General features: G+C 33.8%; 1 protein-coding gene across 2 annotated transcripts in view; it reads right to left on the reverse strand.

Annotated features, from left to right (window-relative positions):
• LOC139121499 (sialidase-2-like) overlaps positions 1-15,119 on the reverse strand; it is a 69,191-nt gene that overhangs the window by 8,894 nt on the left and 45,178 nt on the right. The window contains exons 3-6 of one of the 2 annotated variants that reach the window (XM_070686411.1): positions 13,262-13,432; positions 10,846-11,075; positions 8,978-9,058; positions 575-750 (exon numbers count right to left, since the gene is read on the reverse strand). In XM_070686411.1, the coding sequence (XP_070542512.1) occupies positions 575-750; positions 8,978-9,058; positions 10,846-11,075; positions 13,262-13,432 (658 nt within the window). Of the gene's footprint in view, positions 1-574; positions 751-4,740; positions 4,920-8,977; positions 9,059-10,845; positions 11,076-13,261; positions 13,433-15,119 lie in introns of both variants that reach the window. The other variant, XM_070686403.1, reaches the window with a different exon arrangement.

Genomic DNA, 15,119 nt, shown 5'->3' on the forward strand with positions numbered 1-15,119 from the left:
TATTAGTCCCAAAGGCACATTTAATTTTAAGCGGGGGACAGGTTTGAGGTCACATAAATTGGCTTTCATTTTCTGTGCACTCTTTTGTTTAAGCATCCACGGTCCCTAAGTCCCTCTATGTATTGTTTTGTATCTGACACGTTTCCTAGGAAATTCCTACATACTGTAACTTTGCAGACTGAAGAAATATTTGTATGATAATAACATTTGACACATGATATTGTGAAATGTGCAGAAAGAGGGTGCTTACACACAAAGGATGATATGCATATTGCACAACAAATGGTCATACATACAGTACCAGTCAAAGTGATACATGGCTGAAAAAGTTGTGTCATTATTGCTTGTCTCCACAGCAACAAGTATTGCACATTATTTGCATACATAAGCACTTGTTACATTTTTGAAAATTATCCCACATGCTGATATGAAAATGTTTGTGATACATTGTACCTAAATTCAGGAAGGGTAAAGAACAAAATTTAACAATATACATAGCTCCACCAATCACAAGCACTGATACAAAAACAGACATTGATACAATGTTTCACCTAGGTAATTTGCATATGCCTACCTGACATTCACTATTATATATAATACTTCTTCCTCTGTCCAGTGCATTGAATAAAGTACCCCCTACTAGCCAAGTTCTACCCCCATCATCGCTATAGAATATATTGGAATAATTTGTACAGCCATGCAGAAAGTGGAAGTGAGTCCAAAACCAAGCCTTGATCTCTCCTAGGATGCCTACAAAGTTATAAAATAACCAAGGACCTGCATTGCATTATCAATGGGCATTCACCATATAGTAAACAGCCTGAGCATACCAGAGTTATGGTGATATGGTAGGAGTCAAACTAGATATAGCTTCAAAATGGTGGCCGATAAGTTTGACATGTAATTGAAGAGGTAAATTTGTGAAAGTATTGAACACAGTTGCAGGTTGCTGTACATTAATTTTGTAATTTCACAAATAAACAATGAATACAGCTATTAAATCCAAATTTAATCACAAATTCTTGATCCATGTGCAATGATTTTGTCTATGAAGAACATACCTAATATTTCTTTGAAATGTAACATAATTTTTCAACAATTATTGAATGTCTTTTATGCCACATCTTTACATCCATAAAATCTTGAAAACCTTTCAAAACTTTCAACAATTAAAACATTTTAATGACACCAGGAGCAAATACATTATAATAAAATAACATTTTTGTTTGGAACATTGCTATCAAAAGCAGGCTTGCAAAAATTAAATCATCCAGTGTTCATGTTGAGACTTGTTACTACAAAAGAAATGCATGATAATTCATATGGCCAAAACATACCGGTATTAGCAATACCAGTACCGGTACTATATTTATCATTAGAATAATGAAAACAACAGCAATAGCATTTCCTTCGCATACTGGTAGGATATCAATGCTGTGGAAGCTTATAATTATTTGACGTGAGATATAAACAATTCTTGGGTTTCCATACTCACGGCCAACAAAAAGTATTTATGTTAATATTTAATATTAGGAAACAACGTAGTCAAGATTGAAGTATTTTACATCTATTCTTTTTATATATTCCTTACACTCTTAAAATTGCTTACAGAAATCATTGATACAAAGTTAAAACATAAAAAATTTACATTTGTTCAATATCTTTTTTACTTCTTTTTATCAGAGGGGTAAATAGTATATAGAATGGAAAAAGATATTTACCATTTATGCTTTTCATCTTTATGATATGTGAGGCATGGAACACATAAAACCCTACGCATTACTACAAGAGTTGTTTGATATTTTCTGCAGTGAGCTTTGCATCCATAATTGATTATCTATCTATGTGAAAATCCTCAAGGTATCCCCAAAGACTACAACTGGAAACTCCCCTGGGTATGATTGCTCGACTATGCGGCTGATTTTTAATGATTTGATGTCACGATTCCAGTATCCCAGATCAGTCCTTGTCTACTATAATGGATTTATACTTTCATTTTATCAAGATCTTGAAGATCCCTAGGGCCAGCACAATTATACTTTGGTTAACCATTATACACATGAAGAAAATCGCCAGTGTTATGGAATATAATTTTACTGTAGCCTTGTGAAAAATAATACTCAAATGCGCTTAATGGAGTCACTTTATTAACCAAATTAATTGGTCTTTCAAGATTACAAATGCAAAGGATAAAGTAAAGCTATTAACATAAAAAAATAAACAGCTGACTGAAGAGAAACAGAGTAGATAAGAGGTTGCATCCGGTAAAACTTTGCTATTGACCATAAGCAAAGACATTCTGTTACACAGAATTGAATAAACAGTACTGTATTTTTGAAACAATATCATTGCATATACATTTGCTATGAAAGTTCAGCATGTTTAAATATTCAAAAAAAGAAAAGAAAAGGAGATGAAATTTTTTGTACAAGTCAACTTGAACAAGATGATAAAAGGTTAATGGCAATGCATTTGTTTGTTTTCAGACATCACAAAAATTGACTTTTCACAAAATGACAATCAACAGACTTCTGGCAGCTGTTTTCCTATTCAAAATAGTCTCACCACTGAAGCATGATATACTTTCTGTGAGAAAGTACACTACTCTATTCCCTGGCCTTGATATATTACCAATATACACTACAGGTAATAACAGTGCTAATGCAAAAATGATATCATTTCATAAATACACTAATTACCTTCATTACTGTAATCATGTTTTGCAAAAATAGTATTAATTCATAATTACTATAATTACCTTCATTAATTTCATGTTTTGCAAAAGCAGTATAATCTTATAATTACTATAATTATCTTCGTTATATTTCATGTTTTGAACAAACTTTATAATAATTTCATATTACTATAATTGTCTTTATTAATTTAATGTTTTACATTCTAAATTACAAATGTTTAATTTGTAAATATAAATTGACCGTACAGTTATTAATTCTTTGATGGAGCTATAAAACAGTTTATTGACAACTGTTTTACCACTACATACACAATATTAGCAGTTCACTTTGGAAAGTGTTTATGCTTTTCTTACAATAATTTAAATTTCATCTCAAGTTGCACTCACATGTAGATAGAAGGCAATGTAAGTTGAAGGACCCTTTTCATGCAGCTGAAGACTTAACAATGACTAACTATTACTCAGAAAGTCAAATAGCCCTTTGCAAATCGCTATTTTGCAATGGGTATGCATCCTATGCAGGCACTGTGTTATTAGTCGATCATTCTTTAGCAGTCACAGAAACTATGGTATTTTTCAGCTGGATTTTCGTTTTGAATATAGAAATACAACAACAGAGTAATTCAAATGTTGATAGATGTAAGTCTAAGAAGATTTGAGACACAGTGTCAGTACGGTTAAAGTTATCAGCCAGCCTGAAGGCTTGTACATTTACCAGTAGGTATGAAGGAAACATTCACAATTATGGTAGGGCGGTAACATAGCAACAAAAGTAACTATGTGAGTTGCCAAGCAACAAGAGTGGAACTCTACCCATAGTAACCAAGCAACAAGTAGCAGGTACTGCAGTGTTTTTTGTATTGAGGTGTGAATCATCATTTAGCCAATCAGGAAGTCATATCAACAGATGCCCGGAAAATGGGAATATTGGAAGGATAAAGGTACAGTAGCATTGACATTTATGCATCACACAGAAGGTGGATTGAGAGATGTCAAGGATTTATTTTGATTTTTACATCAAAAGGCGCAATGATATTGGATAGATACAGATGGATAAAGTGAGAAGTTGATTGTGAAGTATGGTAAAACAATCAAACAGCCAAGGAGTGTGTGTATACCGGTATGTGTTGTGTGGAACATTGAATACAACAATGAGTGTTACATCAATATTACTGATGATGACAAGATAAACAGCCAGATGAGCTTCAGAACATGAAGTAATACATTACATCACTCGGACAGTATTCCATAACAGGCACATGGCCATATGAATGCACTTGTTACATGTATCATATAGGTTCATGTAGTGATCACAGGTGGCATGCTGTAACCATATTGCTAGACTGTTGACACTGAAACATATAGGACGGTGTCCAAAAACATGCAGCAAGGAACGTACATGATTTATGTAAACATGCTTGTAAGCATGCATGCTCATGAGTCAACAAGCATGTTGGTTGATACATATAGGCACACAGTATGATGTAGAAAACTCATTGAATCCGATACATTAACACAGGAAGGTGGTGAAAATAAAGATGGTAGGTCACTAATACTGTGGTAGTCATCTTACTGAGGGACAAAAGTATGCATTAAAGATAGTAGGATGATCAAATATACAGTGTACATAGTACAAGGAATTTGAAAGTGACTGAAGCAGATGATGATTTTGTTGTCTTGATGCCTGATAGATCTCCAGAGATCTCAACATAGATATCAGTACCGGTATTAGTCAAAAATGGATTTTAGATCAAATGCCAATAACAATGCAACAAATGCCAATAACAATGCAACAACAATGACAATGGATTAGAAATACAGTGTGTGAGTAAGGTTGTAAATGGTAGACAGTGCTTGATGGTGAAATATGGTCATCAAATTTTTTGTTTTTAAATTGTAAATTGTATTCTCATCAGTTTTGGCTGACAGGGTATCAATCGAAATATTTTGTCAGGATTAAAACAAAATATTTACTAAACATTTGTTAGGGTTCACCTAGTACCTATCTACAAATTAATTAAGAGATGAGTTTAGGAGAAACTAACCTGAGCTTCATTACATTGAATTATTTTGTCACTTTCTGGTGCCATAGCGGCAGGCAAACTGCCGCCCACATGCCAGGTACAACCCCCATCATCACTATACAGTACATTGGATGTCACAAGAGAACCGTGTAAGATGTCAAAAAATTCCATCACTGCTGTTTTAATTTGAGGCCAAACACCTGAAATGAAATAGCAAATGTATTAGTCTTGACTTTACTCAGCTCATTGGCCTATCTAAATACTGTACCTTCTCAACCAACTACCCCTTTTAACCCATAGCCACATCTAAACCTAATATTCCCAACAAACCTATCACCCTACCTCAACTTTTCACCTCCCATTCTAAAACTACTTGCACACTTAAATCTATTGTCCTTAGTATTTTATATGCTTAAACTCCAAAAGAACAGAAGTGATATTGTTAAAACCAAGTTTCAGGTAGCCTAAATTGCTGGTAATGTTCGAAGGAAATCAACTTTGCCAGAAATTTGTACAAAACTTGACATATTTGAAGCACTTTTAACAATGACCGTACAGTGTTTCCATTCTATCGTACTAAATTCATTGTTTCATGATCTCAAACATAAAAAATATTCTAAATATTGGCAAATTATGTCTTTATGATTCATCCATTACTTGCATTGATCAAATAAAAAGCAAAATAACATTTGACAAAATCCAGAGAGTTATCAGTACCATGATTGGCACTTCGCCCTCTAGTGTTCATGGTTCATTAAACCTGTACGCTTGCATGACAACTCAAAAGCTTACGGTTCAAAGCTGAAAGGAGACCCCTGGGAATAAATGACAACTGGAAGCATTCAGGGTTTTCCCAGACTAATTTGCACTGTCCTGGACTCAACACATTGCTGGATTCCCACATGAAGTCAATATTCACTGTAACCATCTCCATACTAACATCCAATATTGTGATAAATGCTGATTGAAATTACTCGACTATTTAAATGTAGTCTTTTAGGTCCTGAAGCAAATTAGTGTTTTAGCATTTAACTAAAAGACTATTCCACAGTTTACAGTACTTGGCATTTACACACCGGTACAGTACCAGTATATACCATTGCACATACATGAAATAACTAAAAAATTTCTGACAATACACATAAAAATACAATCTGAATTATGTTCCTATTTTGTAGCTTTTTATTTCATTGCACAGTCTGAACACAAATTTAATTTAATGATTTGCATGTGATTTGCATGTGACTGTCATTGCAGACAGAGTCCAGATTGGATTTCCCTGGCATATCTATCAGAGGCAAATGTCATTAAGACCGTTTTGCAAATGGTACACCCTGTAATTTTATTGCATGCACTGATGATTTGAAATGCTAAATATAACAGCTGATAATTAAAAGATTTTTATCTGTTTCCAAGTGTTTAATGTACCGGTATGTGTAAAATCATACTCATATCATCAGGATTTGAAATACAACTAATCTAAAATATGTGTCGCAGCAAGTGAAATTCAGGATAACGCTGTGTGCCATTGAGGAAATTGATACATGTGGGCAGGACAAATAGTTCTAAATGGGGAATGAAAATGAAAGTCTCAGAGGAAAACATGTTTCATATGTTGTGAGTACTTTCATTTTTCTTCTCTTATCAAACATCCTGAATTGAATTGGATAGTAATTAGTAATTCATGAACAGTATAAATATAGCAATTGGTCGATAAGGCAGAAAACAAGGCATATACCCGGTATACAGCTACTGGGACTTAGAACTATCAGTAACCTTTTGTACAGACTACGTCATTTGGTTTAGAGTGTTCTGTGCCCTACAGGGAATGACTCTACCTGTATATGCCAGCTTAAAGGAAAATACTCCAAATATTGGATAATTTTTGGTTAAAACTTGAAGTATTTTATGCATAGTATTTCTGCTATTGTTTTACAAATTTACAGTTTCTTAAAAACATATTTTATTTTAAGATATTCACCTGAATACAAGTACATCTCAATTAAGTAACCAACTGTACATATTAATGGACTAAGCACACTCCTGATCTTTATTGAATGAATCTCTGAAAGACTGTAAATTGTCATAGAACCCATTCTATTTTCCAATTCAGTTAAAATCCACCAACGTGAAGACTGGACTGGATGTACCTGCATTAGTGCTAGAACTTCATACTGTGTTTTATTGTTTTCAACACTCTGCCAGTCAAAATGTAATATTGCAGGTGCAAGTTGCACTTTGCGCAATCCACTGACTCATGCAAGTAGTTATTCTGTGAAAATCAAAACCTGTATCGTCTTCATTTACACCTGAATAGTTTTACCCTATAAAATCCTATGGAAATACTATGAATAGACTCTTATAAACTTCATGCATTTACATCTGCATTATCAGAATGAAGGAAAGTTTCTGGTGATGCAAAGCATAAGCGATAAAGCACATTACCACATTTCTATAAAACCTACAAATCAATGTTTCTAAAATTCTCATCACCGCATTACCAAGATATCCACATCTGAAGGTGAAATAGACTGTATTCAGGATATGTAAAAGTCCTAAGTTGATGGTGAATACCTCACTTTGGTTAAGAAGAAATATATTCGTAATGACTGTAACCTTACAAAACGTTCTATGGCTACATACCGGGGTATACTGTCAGAATGTTTTGAACAAGAGTATTTACCTTACATATTAATTGTATTTCCTCTGTTACAACATAGTTGGTTGAAAATTATTTTAGCAAAAAACAAAGAATTCACCTCTATGAATGATACTGACTAGAATATTTGACGGTAAGAATTTTTGAAATGAGGAAATATCTTAGCTTTGTATTAGGAAGATCACATCCTAACTGCCTGGGCTTGCCACTGAGAGAATCTTTTAATGTAGATTTCATTACAGGGAGCCGTCCTGTCTGCGTCGCATACAACAGGCATGTTGCTGTGCACAAAATATCCCAATATCCCATTTGCATATCAAAGATTTTAAAATGGCGGCTGTACTGAAATGAAGGGATACAACTGAAATTATTTGGCAAAGTCTTGCAGTGATTTGAAAGCTACAAAAGTGGTGACTTATGAATATGTATCAAATGCTGAATTTGCTTCACATTTGCATTATATTCATTGTCAATTTCTGGGAAAATGCAATGTTTATCAATAAAAAAGTTGCACAGCTGCAGACAGCATGACCCCATCCTTTTAAATAAAGTTATCCGTGTTGATATGAAGCACTTTATTTAATTACTGTTATAGATTAATACTGAAGCAACAATGACGTATAGATACTAGTATCAGTGTTTTCTGGTTATTGCTGTTGTGTATTAGGCTGATACTTCAGTTTAATAAAACAAATATATATATAGATATATATATATATATATATATATATATATATATATATATATATATATATATATATATATATATATTTATATATTACATTACATTACATATACTTTACCAGTACACTATATACCGGTATCTCACATTTGACGATTAATAGCGGACCTCCGTTATATTGCTTAATAACTGAGATTATGATATGCAAACAACTTAATATGAATATTATATAAAGCACATACATTTCAATTTACTGTAATAAATCTTAGAATACAGTAATTAGTCGAATTCTGCCTTAAAACTTTGGTTCTCTGAATTCTGTAAACTTTGAGAGAATACAATTATATACTTTGCAATCTGTAACTAAAAAGCGTTTAAAAACATCACCATACACTTACACAGACAAGTCAGACCAATGATCACTTTCATGGATAGACGGGTGAATTATTAAAGTACGGACCAAATTTGAGAAGCAAATCTATTTCTATAATAAATTAAAATATCACTGATTTATGCAAATGACTGTTTTTTTTAATCAAACTATGCATTAAAATGTCAATAGGCTTTAACCATTTTGCTATGACCGGTTGACCATCTATAAAAAGATCTAGAATGTATATACCAAGGATTCTTCATGATATCAATGACAGGGACACACAAGTACTGACAGGCAGAAAAGGTTACATAAGGTCATTTCTGTAAATACGGAAGGTACATTAACTTTTCACAGCCTAGAACAGTAGCAGTCACTTTTATCAAAGATACTGGTAATCTTCTGAACATAAATAACTGATGGACTTTTTAAACTTTCTAGTTAGCAGAATTATTACCTGCAGAGAAGTGTTGAATGCTAATAGTGAAAGTTGGCATCAAAGTCTTGTAGTTTTACATTTATTTTGGAAATTGGGAATGATTACCTGGTTCTACTGGGTCTTTCACAGCATAGTTTCCTGGAACAAGAAGGCGACCAGACGATAACTGAATACCATGCCCAGGACCTGGAAATACAATCATGAAATTTGTAAAAATAAAAAGTACTATATACAGGTAGTTTTCTGTACCAACCATTAAACTGTGTTTTTCTAGCACGTTTCATGTAGTTTACCATTAACAAGAACAACATCACATGAATTTCACACAACAATGCTCAAATAACAAGCTCATACAAGTCGCAAAGGTTACTGTGTTCTACTAGAAGTATTTTGCCATTTCTGTTTTGTTAAAATTTAAACACCAGGAGCATTCATAAAACGCTACATTCACTCAACATTCTGGCATTCAAATCAATTCAATAAAGCAATAAAAAATTAGAGTGCAATGAAAATGAAAGAGAACAAGTTGAAACCTGTGAATAAACATTTCATTCTGTATGAATGCTCTGTATTCTGTATAGAAAAGCAGAGAATGAAATACTTGGTATTTCACTCATGATAACAACTCATAAAGAGGCTTTCAACCACTTCGTATTCCTGTAACTACCACAATGAAGCAAAATTGCTGTACTAAACATACTGTGAACATGTATCTAATCCCATTGGAATTTTCTGGCACCCCAGGTATACAGTAATTCATTATGGCACCGGAAATTTCCGGCATTCAAGGAAATCAAGAGGTTAAAACTAATTGAAGTCAAAAAGCTGTACATTACACGTGTGTATTACATTAAAGCAGAACAGCAGATGGCTTGGGTTAATTTTGTGTTCAGCCTTCTCTTTTCTTCAAACTGTTCATGGTAACGTTGACAGGATCAGCTGTTTTTGGACATTATTTAATAAAAAAATTCATCCCTGTGGTATTTCTGCAAATTGTGTGGAACCAAAGATGAATCAATAGCAATACTTCAGGAATGTTTCTACTGTCAGATAGTCTCACACCATCGAGCAATTGTCAACCAAAATAACAAACACACATAGCAATGCACTTGATTTCTTTGAAATTGTACAATTGCCTTTGCTTTATCCCATAGCATGGCAAATTAAAGTCAACAGATATAACCACCCACTGGTAGATGGGAAAATTTAAACTGAGTTAATTAAAATTTTACTCTATGGAAAAATTATGAAGACAAAGCCTGGGCAGACTAGATCAAACATCCTGTCCAGATGGTCTCTTGGCACCAACTGTGAGGTAACTAGGAATTTTGTAAAGTTTGAGTAATTTTTCTAGAATCTTTCAACAATAACAGAATGTGAAAAACTTAATATAGCTTTATCATATTGAACATCAAATTAAATTCAAACAATATCCTCAGCTGACAAGTTTATTGCCGTGAATATATGGCTGTTTCATATCAATGGACTTAATTTCTTGAGAATTAACATGATGACTGTAATATTGGCTACATAATGTTTAAATATTTCTAAACAATCATTTCCTCATTCTTGCTTTGATGAACTACTGTACGCTTGAATTCTGTGACTAGTACGGTAACTCTATGTGTTTTCCAAAGAGAACACTGCATGCAACAGGTACCAACGTTGATATAGAGAGAATGCAGATGTGTACACTCAATAAATATGAGATGATGACATGAATTAAACCCAAAAACAACATCCAGTCTGCTGTACCGGTATGCTTAGACAAGTGGTATTAAATAGTGCAAGGAAAACCAATTTTACGCACTGAATTCATGACTTGCAGTGATCTTACATGCCATAACATTTTGTCCAATATTTCCATGTTGAAGGTGTTTAGCAGTCACACAACGTATATCAGTGTTGCTGTAATAGTCAAATGGCCATTGAAGGGTATATGGAATTTCTATCAATTAAAATATGGTCAATACCTGGTGCATATATCGCCCAAGGCTTTTCCACACTTCCTAATGTCATATCCGTGATGTCTTTTGGTTCACTCCAGGTCACTCCATTGTCCAAACTTTTCATCACGTAAAGCGTTTGATTGTATAGCCCAGCTTTTAGCAGGTCTGTTTCTGTAACATCTGGCGGGAACGTATTGAACACTAGTACAATACTGTCATTCAGTTTGTCTACTATTGGCACTGGGTTCATAGTTCTGTGAAGAAGAGAGATAGTAAGAATTGATAAATACACGGGTGTGTAAGATTTGCATTAGCAACATCTACCGTATATTTGTTCTGTAAACATGGATGGAACTATCAGAAGCTGAATGCGATACTTTTTAACTTACTGGTCAGCGTCTGATAGTCGAGAAAGAAGGCATACTTCATTATTTTCAACTTCTGTTTTAGCTTTGATAAATTTGAACAAAATGTAATAAAATATTTGCATGAATAAAAACGAGAACGCAGTGTGCAGGAAAAAGCATTTACTAGTACTCATTGTACGTAAAATTACACAAAATGTGAACAATATTTAACAGTAATCATAACAAATGATTGAGATGAATTATTGCTGCCATACCCTTACAGGAAATCTTAGTAATGCATATGACCCCAGATTAAATAGTGTATGAATTCATGCAAGTAATTCTAATCGATTAACAGTAATAAACTGAATGTATCCATATTCAATATTGCTTGGCGATGATATGGAATGAGGTATATCAAATAAAAGAACTACCTGTAGAGGCAGAGAGTAATCGGTCTCTATGCGTTTTACTGCCTTTTTCACCGGTAGTGCATTTACGGACATTAATGATCACCATATATCAACAACTTCACTAAACGTATTTAAAGAAAGATATTCAGGCACTTAAGAAAACAAAACAACACTGTACAAAATTTCAAGAAAAGGGTTATGGTCAATTGTAGGTTTTATGCCGTACTCCATGTGCCAGTGACCTCTTTATGAACCTGTGCTTTTCATTTAAATATTTCACTGTTTGAAAAAATATCTGCTTCCACTTAATAAGTGATGTTTAGAAATGTACTTTAAAATGCATGTGTTAAAACTAAGACCAATATAATACGTTCATTCATGGAGTAAAACATTCTGCAGTACCATGAAACCATGGCCACAGAACATAGCTTTAGATTTCTGATGACTATTTCCTAACAGCATAGTTTAGATTTGGCTATTTATGGGAAACATCTTAGCGTAAAATGATTAAATGCATCCATCTTGTCAAGGGATGAGTCAGGTCTACTTAAATGATAACTGCCATGGAGACAGAATTGCAGGTGAGCCACTGTTGCTAAGGACCTAAACCAGTATGCGGAACTGTCTTTCAAATACTCAACTGAATTGTATACTCTTTCTGCATCTTAAGAGCTGTCTAAATTTATCTCAAATTCTAAAATAAACACTTCCATGAGATGATGTAAAATCTATTTTACTCATCACTAAATGACATCATGGAAAACCAAAAATGTCCACATTCATTTTGCTGAGAGTCCTGTTATCATCTGTTGGAAAAGTACACCAATATACCATGTATGCAAATCTGTATAGGCAGATGGCATGTAACACACGATTCTGATATTATTCTGTGCCGTATGCTGATATATTGATACAACAATGTGATGTTGTTACCATGCAATACTATTTAAGTGCATTTGATAATTTGATATTGTTCGCTACAATAAAATTTAAGTTAATTATAGGTGTGACTGTTACATTGTTCAAATAATCCAACACCAGCATTGTTTACTCTTATGTTGCTGTGGCATATCTAGTTAATTTTATACAGGCCTCATTTAAAATGTGATACTCCAAATGCTCCTAAAGGATTCAATGGTAAATTGTTGATGATGCGACGGGCTGCATAGTCACCACTTATTGAACCTGACCCGAAACTATTTCTAAACTGCATAACAGACGTTCAAATATATTCATTCGCCTTCAATAACTAACTGATTTTCATCTATCATGGGAATCAAACATGTGATTGTCATTAGCAAATCAAACCAAAAATCTTGTACAGAAATAATGTGGGAAAGGCATGTATCCTTGAGGCAAGATACCCTTTATTCTCCTGATGTTGGGAAAATGGTCACCTGCCCTCAGGCACATACAGTATTTCCTTGTCAAGGTTTAAAATATATGATTCTCTGATATCGCCCCAGTATTCCTATAGTAGTACTATGTCTTTGGATAATGCCACAGAATTATATTGTTATGTTTCCATGGCGATGTGATGTTGCAATCCAGGCTAACATGTTGCTAGGATACAAGGAAATCAAGGTTCTTGATCTTCAATTTGTTACAGCATCACTACTACTTCAACACAAAAGATAAGACCTGCAAACCTAACAGCATCGTTAAAAGTTGTAACTGTACCTTTTATTTGGAATACTGGCAATGACTTGTATGTCACCCCACTCAACTCCCTTCTCTTCAAGAACACCTCGTCTCAAAACCAATTCCATTTCACCCCAATCACGGAAGGAGTTCTTCCGTGCTTCGCAAAATGCTAGGAATACACCATTGTTGTACACCAATGCAGGAATTCTGAAATGAAATAAAACAAACAGATGTAAAACATCAGAATTTTGATCATAAATTACCCAATCACCCATAGTCACACCTTGAGAGTGGGAGGTATGTGTATAGGTTCCTATGAAATATTTTAAATATGAAAAATTGTTCACAACAAAACATTACCAGTAAGTTCTTTTCAACCTTTAATTCCTGAATGAAATTGCTGATATCAAAATCATTGATTTGTTTTGCATTTCTGTTCAAAAAGTCTCAACAGAAATTCTTTATTAATTAAATTAAATTAAATTAGCTTTAATCACTTCTTATTAGAATCTCTTGTCCATTAGATTACAAATTATGCTGAGAAATTTCACTGATATGACGTTATTGATGTCTACGAATTATAGCCATGACGTGGGTTGTGTTTTAGTGTACCCGGGATGTACGGTACGGTATAATTAAAGTGCAGTACAATAGATTTTGCATCAGTTGCAGACATTTTCTAGTGTCTAGACTGAAAGTTACTGATGTTCGGACATCCTGAAATATCTATGATACGTACAGCAGATATGCCTTACAGATGCAAGTTTTGGAGCTTTGAATGAGCTTTGAATACATTTCATTTGCTGCTACCATTTGACCTTGGAGTTCACACAATCCAAATAATGTATGCACTACAAGGCAGAAACAATTACTGGAATCAATTTTACAGAATTCATGACTTAAGCAGATCTGAATTTACACAAGCAATTTGTCTCCCTGCTTTCACACTGTGTTCTAACATCTGGAGAATACGTGACACTATAGTTATTATGACGCAATATTTTTACAGCTCTAGACAAATGCAATCATACCAAAAGGTATCATTAAAACTTCAAGGATGCACATTTTTCTGACAGGATAATTAATTTTGCCAAATGATGTAAACATGCTGCATTTCAATCCATTTGTACTTTCCGCCGAATGTAATTACGCAAGCACACTATAGTGCCGGAAAATTAATTCACAAGAAAGTCAATCACGTGTGGGTGTAAATACGATAAGACACATAATGTGTTCACACATCATCACCATCAAAACTTCGAGTTTTACGATTTGAAAACACTCTCAGAAGACATAAAAAATAATTGGTTGAATACCATTAGATTACTGTCAGTCTATATTTAGTGACAATTCCCTAGATCTCCTTGAACAGATAAGATCAGACGATTTAATTATCTGAGCAGGGTGCCGTTAAAAGCAGCAATGACGCGCTCTGTGGTGTGCGGCCTCCCTACTGATAACGTGATAGGCTGAAAATTCCCTGTGCTTTACAGTATTGTTACACAGACACATGATTGGTTTGAAAAATAGTCATGATAATCTTTTGTTATGTAATACGAGCTACAAATGAACTTGGCAAAATGGAAATGAAAAATGTCCTCTGAGAAAAACTGAAGATTGTTATCTGTGTTTGACCAATTTGAGTTAATTTCCTTAACGGTAAAAGTAATTAAATTCTTTGTTGTGCGTCCACTCAAAATGGGAAAAGGTACGCGTCTAAGCAGCTGAAAAACACACACAAGGAAATTAAATATAATGTAATTTGATTGCAGCAAACAAAAAATTGTAACAAAATTTTTAGTTCAGAAAAGCTAAGCGGTTACGTCCTAAAATTTCCTATTCAAATACACTGTGTGTGTTTTTCATGAAAACCTTAAAAACCTAAGCGGGTGGG

This window comes from Ptychodera flava, chromosome 2, assembly GCF_041260155.1.
Source record: "Ptychodera flava strain L36383 chromosome 2, AS_Pfla_20210202, whole genome shotgun sequence".
Classification (NCBI taxonomy): Eukaryota; Metazoa; Hemichordata; class Enteropneusta; family Ptychoderidae; genus Ptychodera; species Ptychodera flava.